Source organism: Camelina sativa, chromosome 18 (genome assembly GCF_000633955.1).
Source record: "Camelina sativa cultivar DH55 chromosome 18, Cs, whole genome shotgun sequence".
Lineage (NCBI taxonomy): Eukaryota > Viridiplantae > Streptophyta > Magnoliopsida > Brassicales > Brassicaceae > Camelina > Camelina sativa.
This window is the reverse complement of record NC_025702.1, coordinates 7373668-7383103: the sequence shown is the minus strand read 5'-3', so window position 1 is coordinate 7383103 and position 9436 is coordinate 7373668. Positions and strand designations below refer to the sequence as shown.

At 30.4% G+C, this 9436-nt stretch overlaps 3 protein-coding genes across 4 annotated transcripts in view; 1 reads left to right on the top strand and 2 right to left on the bottom strand.

Annotated features, from left to right (window-relative positions):
• Window positions 1-924, top strand: part of LOC104760770 — a 4626-nt gene extending 3702 nt beyond the window's left edge. For both annotated transcript variants that reach the window (XM_010483729.2, XM_010483730.2), the window contains exon 10: window positions 556-924. In XM_010483729.2, coding sequence (XP_010482031.1) covers window positions 556-789 — 234 coding nt within the window. In that variant the 3' untranslated portion in view covers window positions 790-924. The remainder of the gene's footprint in view (window positions 1-555) is intronic.
• Window positions 831-2432, bottom strand: LOC104760771. The gene is made up of 3 exons (XM_010483731.2): window positions 1996-2432; window positions 1790-1919; window positions 831-1187 (listed from the first exon to the last, which is right to left on the bottom strand). Exons 1-3 carry the CDS (start codon window positions 2325-2327, stop codon window positions 1053-1055), a joined length of 597 nt encoding a protein of 198 aa, XP_010482033.1. The 5' UTR covers window positions 2328-2432; the 3' UTR covers window positions 831-1052.
• Window positions 7969-9436, bottom strand: part of LOC104760768 (eukaryotic peptide chain release factor subunit 1-1-like) — a gene marked incomplete in the record, with an annotated part of 3320 nt that continues 1852 nt past the window's right edge. Inside the window, 2 exon segments of the mRNA XM_010483727.2 lie at window positions 7969-8239; window positions 8327-9436. Of these exon segments, the coding sequence (XP_010482029.1) occupies window positions 8456-9436 (981 nt within the window).

Sequence of the window (9436 nt, the reverse complement as noted above, 5' to 3'; positions counted from 1 at the left end):
ACCCATTATGTTAATTGGTTATGTTTCATCACGGAGCCTTACCATCTATCATATCCCATCATACTAATCGAGATTATTGCTAATAATGTTCAGATAAGATCCTACTATGGAATCTCTAGAAATCTGTTGATAAAGTTCGAGGACGATTCAATAGATGAAACATCAATCCTAGCTCAGGTACTTGGCGTGGAATCATCCATAAGCTCAAAGCTAGATATGTCTATACGTACACTGCCAGGGGATCATGGGCTCCCTCTGCAACAGGTACTCTTTTGAAACAGTTATTGGAGCCAGTGCCATGTAGATAGAGTCCAAAACTGCGTTAAGATTAAATGTGTTCAATCTGGAAAAACCAAACCTCACTGATCCAATTTGAGAGCTGAAAATGAGTCTTTGATTTGGTTAATGTGTATTTAAACTGAACAAACCTTTTATAGTAGATTTAAACTCGAACTGAAACGGACTGAACACCCGTAGTTATAATATATTTAGAAAACTTTTTTCCTCTTGGTGACGTTATAATGTTGAAAGTGACTCATTTTGCTGTCTGGACAGGCTCTTCCGGATGTTCCACCACGAATGGCAGAAGCGGTGAATCGCGGAAGTGAGTTTTTGGCAAATATTGCTGTTGGGACTCCGTGGGAATCTATGGCTAAAGAGGTTGGAGGTTCGCTTGGAATGGACTCGAAAATCCTTCGTGCTGATATGTCCAAAGATCTTGCAGTGCTCGTCGATGCAATCACGTCTTGGATGGCTTCAAATATGGGTTCCAAACTTCTGAAACCATAATGTTACTCATGTACACAAAACATAAAAGTAATTGAATGACATAAGACAGGGGCAATGCATTTTATTTAATATAATGTAAGTATATATAACAGCAAGTGTCTGGGTTATACATAAAAACTCGTGTCGATTGCATAATTTTTTGGTACTCTAGATCTCACACAAGGATGTCAAAAATAAAAAGAAAGATCACACAATGAAGGGTCCTGCCTAGTTGACGAACATGTCACTGAACACTGGTGCACACACTTGAAATGACTGGCCTACTATTCATGATACAGATACAAGCCAAGACCAAATCGAGCACATGCTCTGCAGAATGCTATTTCCTCAGCTGCAGCAACTGGATCCTTAGTGTGATCATCAGTCGTTATTACTGTCCCAGTTGATTCTCGATGTGCCTGCATTACATAAAACTTCAAAACTTAGTCCTGTAATCAGGTTTACATATGTTGGTTTATCTGATTCTGACTGTGTACAAGAAAGGAAAAATTCAGAATGTGAATATAAATACTTATATCCAGTTCTTTATCTGACTCTGACTGTGTACAAGAAAGGAAAAATTCAGAATCCTCTGCCAGTGCAGCAACACAAACACTTAACATTTTAAATTGGATTTATTGCTACAATATCGGTAAAAGATGAGATGTGACAAGAAAGAACACTAATCAGTGTAGCACAAACACTTGGTTCTTCATAATTTCTAACATATTCAGAGGAGAGTGGGAGCTTAGATAGCTTCCATAATTGTAAATATACTATTGCAACCTAACATTTGGATGGATATTATTAACCTCTAGAAATGTATGATTTATGCACAAGACAAGACACAAACAAACATCAATAGATGAACTAGAATCTTTTACCTAATCGTTGATAAGAGAGAAACAATGAATGGGATGCAAAAGGTTTGATTTAGACAAACAAAATTTTAGTCAAAATCAGACTAACACCTCAAAAGAAAGGAGGTATTAGAAAATTGAGAATTTTGGAAAGAGCTTACCTCACCATCAGAGCCACGAATAGTGAGACGATAAACAACAGTGACATTACCATTCTCAGAGAAAATAACATCTCTAACTTCACCACACCAACCAGGAGCATAGAAGCTAAGCATCCGATTTGCATGGTACCTAAAAAAAAGAACAAGAAATTAGCAACAACACTCGAAAGGATCCAAAAAAAAAAAGAAAGAAGAGTAAGTAGTACCAAGGGATAAATCCAGAAGCAGCAGCAGTAGTAGAGGGAGGATCATGGCTTTTAACAATATTATCAGGGATCTTCTTGTTAAGGTCACGAAGTATCTCAATCAAAGGCCGAGTAATTGAAGATGAGGAAGAGAATTTGTCCATAGGAACTACGTAGTTCGAATTAGGAACTGCTTTTTTCTTCGCGGCGTCTCCGCCGCTGCATCTGACGACTCCACGGTTTGCCGTTAACCGGCGAACAGCCACGGTTCTGAACGGGGAGAGTCCGCTGCGTGCATCGGTGGTGGATGGCGTGTAGATTCTGAAGGAGGACTGCTGCGTTTGCAAAGCCATTGATTTTCGTGTTGGAGTTGGAGGAGGAGGAGGGAGCAAAATTGTGAGAGAGAGTTGGGGGAAGAGGAAAACAGGAGAAGAGAGAGTGGGAAGGTAAAACTGTGAGCTCTACATGACGTGTCGTGCATTTAGTAGTAGGTGGGGTAGGTAGGTGGAACCTCAAAACCAAACCAAACCAACCCCTTTTTCTTTTTTTTAAAGTCTTTTTAATTGGGAGTAACATTTTTATCTTTAATTGGAAAAACTACGAGTTGATATTTAAATCGAACCGAACTAAACCAAATCCAATCCTACACTGCGACCATTTAGTTATGTTTCTTTCTAAACCAAATGGTTTGGTTCGGTTTGGTTTAAAACCGAACCAACCAATAACCTAATGTGTTTTTCAAATTAATTAATAATATTATTAAAATTATAAATATATGATTTTATATTTTATTACCACTTGCATTTGGTTTTAATTTTACTTTATTTTAACTAGATTAGGACATGCGTGACACCGCAAGACAAATTATTTATAACTAAAACATTTAAATTATATATTGTATTTCTTGGTTAAATATGTTATAATTATAAAATAATTGTTAATTTTATGGTTTAAAGATTAAACCATATAATACCATAGTATAATTTATTTTTTTACATAATATTTATTTAATCAATTTAATTAGATATGTGTATCTTCTGATACCAATAATGTTACAAAATAATACAATGATGTTTTACCCGTGTAACACCAAATTGATGATATTTAAAATTTCTATAAATATCGACAAACCCTTCCTACTATATAACTCCGTCCCGAGATATTTTAACTCGCACTATATCATCTTAATTTTTAATATTTATTGTTTTGTATTATAAATATTAGATTGAGTTGATATGTTTTTTTTAAGATTGTATCCATTTACATTTTATAAGATTGGTGCTTCTTATAATGTTTAAATATTTATAATACTAAGAATTCTTAAAACGGTTGAGTATTTCTCATATTTGAAGTTTCATAAAAGTTTAAATATATTATTAATATTTTAAAGGTCTTCTAAATTTTTAAAAACTTGAAATATTTATAATATTTAAACTTTATAAATTTGAAACTTCATAAACGTTTAAATACTATTAATATTTTATAAAGTTTAACTTTCTAAAAAATTTTTTTTTTAAATATTTAACTTTTTAAAAATCTTTAAAATAAAGAACCGGAAGAAACCAAATAAAAGTTTTTAAAAATTTGAATGCCTGATTTATGCAAATGTTTCGTAAATGTAAATGTAAATGTTTTGCAAAACCCGAGTGCCCACATTCCCTCGTCTTCAAAATATCCCAAGATGGTGTTTGAAAAGAGTGAACCGAGTTCAAAGCAAGGTAGAAATAGCTGAAGAAGGCGATCTTTGAGCACCCTTCTTTAGGATGCTCCTACTCGAACTGATCCGCTCCAAGAGTTGCAATGTTTGGTTGGTAACCACCATATCCCAATGCGATCAAGTAGATGGAAAAGTAGAACATAGTGATCTCCATCATGGAATGTGAACCACAAGGTGTGACCTCGTCCCCGCAACCTATTGGTTTGATCAAGAACATGTACGATGATAGCGATAGCGATGAAAGTCCCTGAGGTTTATTTAATTTACATTTTAACTATTTTAAAATTTTCTTTTAATTTATGTTTTTTAGAAACTAATATTTCACTTCAATTTTATTTTCATGTTTAGATTTTTATAAATACAATTACATAACTTGTTGTTTTACTCCACCATGCATTAAAATCTTACTTTACATTCTAAAACTCATTAACACATTCTAAATTTTGGAATAAAATCATTTTTTGGTTATAATTTTAATAATAACATTATTACTAAAACAAATTTATAATATTATTTTTACTATTTAAATTTTTTCATTTAATTTATGTTTTTTAGAAACTAATATTTCACTGCAATTTAATTTTCATGTTTAGATTTTTATAAATACAATTACATAACTTGGTTTTTTACTCCACCATGCATTAAAATATTACTTTACATTCTAAAACTCGTTAACACATTCTAAATTTTAAAATATAATCATTTTTGTTATAATTTTGATAGTAACATTATTACTAGAACAAATTTATAGTATTATTTTTATTATTTTAAAATTTTCATTTAATTTACTTAATTCTTTTTTAGATAGTTATTAGTTTTATTATTTACTAAAAAATTGTATTATTATTTATACTAATTTAAAATTTAATGATTTTAGTTAATTCATTTTAATTTATTTTTGACTATTATTAATTATAATATATAAATATGCCATAAATAAATATTAAAAATAGAATTTTTTTATGCAAAAAAATTGATTAGGTGGATGCTGATGTGGAGGAAGGAGAAGTGAGCAAAGTTCCCTAGTTGAATTCTGCTTCTACATGACTTAAAAGATGTAGAAATGAACAATGTTCAGGCTCAAGATTTGGAGGCTAACCTAACTTGTTCGACAATTGATAAATTAAATATCTATATTAACATTTTTGAAGTACATTTTGTGGTATGCTCTTTTAGTTTTGTTTATTTAAAAAGTTTTTTACAACATTAACCCTTAAAAAATTTCCAAAACTAACATTACTCCAGATTTTGTTTCTTAAATATTTACAATTTATTTCAATTAAAAAAATAACATCAATCAATATGAAAATAGAAACTATCATATATTTAACCATACATTATGTTATGTTTTGAAGATATTCTATATCTGAATCCTTATTAAACAAAGAAAAACATAATTTGATTCCCATTTTTTTTTTCCAAAATCTGTGATCTTTGATTCTTAACGTAAGAAAAACTTCGATTGACAATTATTTAAATAGACTTAATAAATTTTTTAATTATTATGAATATGTAAAATTAAAAAATTCTAAAAGACTATATGATGTGGTTATATAGTAGATGAGTTATAAGGAGAACATGTTAAAATTAATAAAATATTATTAAATTTGTATTAACACAGGTTAAATCCTCATTTAATTATTTATCAACATTACAAATATTAGAATATTTGACATAAAATCAAGTTGATTTAACTAAGATTATATAAAATAATTAAATCATTAAAAAGTGTGACTTAATCACAGCGTATAATTACTGATTATGTATTTAGATCCCTTATTTTTTGTTATAATAATTAAAAATCAAAATAGAATCTCAAACACTAAACAAAACAAACTAAATATAACAAACAAATGGTCAAAATTGTACATTAATTCATTCCTCCTACTAACTTATTTATCTTTCAAGAGAAAATATTTTTGGTTAAACTTTAATATTTTATAATTATTTTGGTTGGCTAAACTTATATTCATATTTTGGTAGGCTAAATTAATATATTTCTCATGTAAAATTATTGTTTATAATGCATTTCTCATTTCAAAGTTTAAAGCAATATATCATATATATAAAAAATAAGGTTTTCGTCTTTCTTTATTGGTTGATTTTCATTTAATGTTTTCTAATTTTTTATTTTTTTTTATTTGCTTTAAAAAATATTTAAGACCCAATAAACACAATACATTTAACTCACACATTAAAATAAAATTATAACTGAAAATAAAATAAATTATGCATTAATCATATTCTACCACTCAATTTTATTCAAACACAACAAATTACTATTGTAACTCCATAATTCTAAATGTAACTTCCATCATTTCTTATTATATAAGTAAGCATTCTCTCAATCTCTCATTCTCTCATATTAGCATTCTTTTACTATCACATTTTCACATCCTCTCATTCTCTTCTACGAAACCTTAAATCATTTTTTGATTTTTGATTTTGTTTTTAATTTCTTATTTTTGTTGTATGGGTTGTAAAAAAACAAATGAAATGTCGTTGTAAATTTTTAATACTAAATTTTAATTTTAGAGACTACATGGTATATACTTTACATTGTTCTTATTTTAAAAGATTCATCTCCATTATCTAATTTGGATTATTATCTTATAAGTAATCATTCTCTCCTCCTCACCCACCAATATCAAATGTTATTATATCTCATATGTGTTGTAAGAGTTTGATTCTATATTTTAATTTAGAAAGTATTATATATATATATATATATTTTATATATATTGTACTATTTTTTAAAGATTCATCTCCATTATCTAATTTGGATTACCATCTTATAGCAATCATTCTCTCCTCCTCTCCTACCAATATCAAATGTTGTTATATCTCATATGTGTTGTAACTTGTAAGAGTTTGATTCTATATTTTAATTTAGAAAACATTATATATATTTAACATTGTTTTCAATTTTTATTTTATTTATATAAAAATAAAATATTTCTTTTATATTTCTTGCCCTTCTAATCTATTCATATTTATTTTTTAAATTTTTATAGTTAAATTTAAATTCACATATTTTGGTTTAACAAAAAAATCAACTTTATTTGAGAATTAGATGTTCCTATTCATTTTTAAACGATCAATGTGTAACATAATATATATAAGCATTTTGTCTTGCAATCACAAGTTCTATTTCCATTGCTTAACTCCATAGTTAAACTATAATATATGTTGTCCTATTTGTAGGAACAACAACATAATTATTTAATATGTTTAAAAGAGCAGATGATTAATCGAAATAAACATTTCTCCAAATTTTATAATTCAATCAGTGCGAGTGTACTTATTACTTTGAAAAACCTTTACATTGAAGTTCATAAAATCATATAAGAAAACTAAAATACTATGTCACTTCAAATTTGGAAGGAAACACTTGGTATTCTTTTTAAAAAATGTTAAAGACACATATAAAATTTTATTAATATTTAACTCACTTTAAAGGCATAAAATGTCATTTAACTCAAAAATAACTTCTATCCAATAATTCCATACATTCCTCCCACTAATAAAAAATCAAGATTATATTTAAATATTACATAATTTTTAGTTAGCTAAACTTATAGTCACATATATACAATATATATACATAAGAATTTATATTACTTATTAACACCATAATTCGACCGATTATTTGCTTAACTCAAAATTGGTTTCAAAGCCAACTAAAAAAAAACAAAAATGATCTTATTGATATTAGACCAAAACATGGGCATACAAACATAATCACTTACACGGATAATTATTATTTTTAAATAACTTATTATTGCAACATCAACGTATGGAAGGTTTACATAAGCAGTTAATTACAATAAATGTATTGGGAACCATATCAGTCAATGATAAGATTGGATCCTCAAAAGCAAGAACAACATCCTTATAATTCATAAAAAAGGAACGTCACAATTGTACACATCTAAACGAAATGGTATAAACATATAGTGTATAAATACAATTGACTGCGAAGCCCGTATATGCCTAATTAAAACGAAATAATACAAAAAGACAACGGAAAAACAAAAAAAAACAAAAAAATGTCAACTACACCACAACCCATGCATTGCATGAGAAAACATCTAGTAATATAAATATTTAACCGCACAACAACTAGAAAATTTAGTTATTCCTTTATTTACAAAATATTTAATATTTAACACATAAATACAATATAAAATAGAAATTATATAGATACAACATAAAATAGAAATTATATAGTGGAGGGTCAAAATCTAGTTATTGAATTCTAAAACGGGATAAAAAGCTTTAAGCAAAACTAAGAAGCGTGGATTAAAATGCTGTTTCGTCCGAAACTTAATTTATCAACCCAAAGTCAAAGACATCCATGAAATAAAACCCAAATCATTACGTGTTTCTCTCAAGACAAGAGAGTATAAAATAGTGAAATCAAACTGACCAAAGCAAAATTATTAAACAACACCAACTCAAAAGAAAACTCGGTAAATGTTGCAGACAACGACGAACGCTACCAAAGCAACATCTTCTTCATTCTCCACCTGTTCCTTGACTCTCCACCTGTTTCAATAAACAACATCATTACAGAGATAATTAAGCTAAGGATTTCTAACAAGAAAGCTACGTTTCAAGAGATCATTTTTTAACCTTCAAAAGGTGCTTCTTCAATTATTTTCTAACTATCGTCTGCGCGTCCCCGATAGCCCGCGCAGGCTGGTTCAGGCATGACGGTGGGCCATCTTCCACAACCAGCGATGGTGAGGATTTGATTGATTGTTATTCCGAATCATCATCATCAAATTGTCCATCCTCAGAATCAAAGGCAGTCATGTCAAGCTGGTAACGAAGTATCCCTCCGATTCCTCCAAACCCTCTGCAAAACTGAGACCCTTCCTGTGATTTATTGGTCACAAACTCAAGCGCACAACCAAAACGCCTGTACTCATTAGCCAGCCACTCGAGTAAAGACAGCTTCTCCTCCACATCCAAAGCCAAGTCGCTGTCGACTACTTTGAAATTCTCCGTGTTGGCTTCCTGTTCCTTGTTCAGGTGCTTGATCACAGTTTCACCAGTCGCACTGTTCTTCATCACATATCTGTTGATATCAAGATTTTCCCACACAATTAGTGTCTCGATAGCACCTGATTCCAAAGCGTTCAACGTATCTTCCACACCAAAGACATACTTCCCTGTGTCCTGGCTTATTTCCTCAAAGTACTTGCCAATCAGACGCTTCTCTTGGATGAACTTCACATTCGCAAGAATCTCAGCTGAAAGCTCGATAGCCTGATTGAAACCATTTTCTCCTCCGTATGATACATCCACCACGTTCAGTATCTTTGCCGCCAACCTGGGATCAAACATATCTGACTGACTCAACTCAGTCTTGAAATCTGCTGAACCGGCAAGAATAAGCCCAGACACGTTAGGCTGACTTGTAGCAGGATTGATGAAGTACTGTGTGGCGAGCTCAGCAGTTTTCCTCACATAATTGTGACGCTTCTCCATACGGAGACGAGCAAAACGAAGAGCAGATTGTCCTCCTCTTCCATGTTTCTTGGGAAGATCAACAGAGAACTTGTGAAGCACCTCACGTGTGTTACCGCTCAGAGTTCCAAAGAGAGTCCCGTTTCCATCCATTACAATGAAACCAAACTTGTCATCAGACTCCAGCAATTCATTCAGAGCTTCCGTATGAAACTTGTTGTCACAGAGGTAGAGGGAAGCATTGATGGGTCTGAAAGGCTCGAAGTCAAT

What these genes read in the sequence shown, in the direction of transcription:
- LOC104760771 (XM_010483731.2), bottom strand. Translation starts at nt 2,327, where the DNA reads ATGGCTTTGCAAACGCAGCAGTCCTCCTTCAGAATCTACACGCCATCC. An exon ending in GCTTCTGGATTTATCCCTTG is followed by an intron (nt 1,920 to 1,995) that starts GTACTACTTACT and finishes TCTTTTTTTTAG; the next exon opens with GTACCATGCAAATCGGATGC. An exon ending in TTCGTGGCTCTGATGGTGAG is followed by an intron (nt 1,188 to 1,789) that starts GTAAGCTCTTTC and finishes TATGTAATGCAG; the next exon opens with GCACATCGAGAATCAACTGG.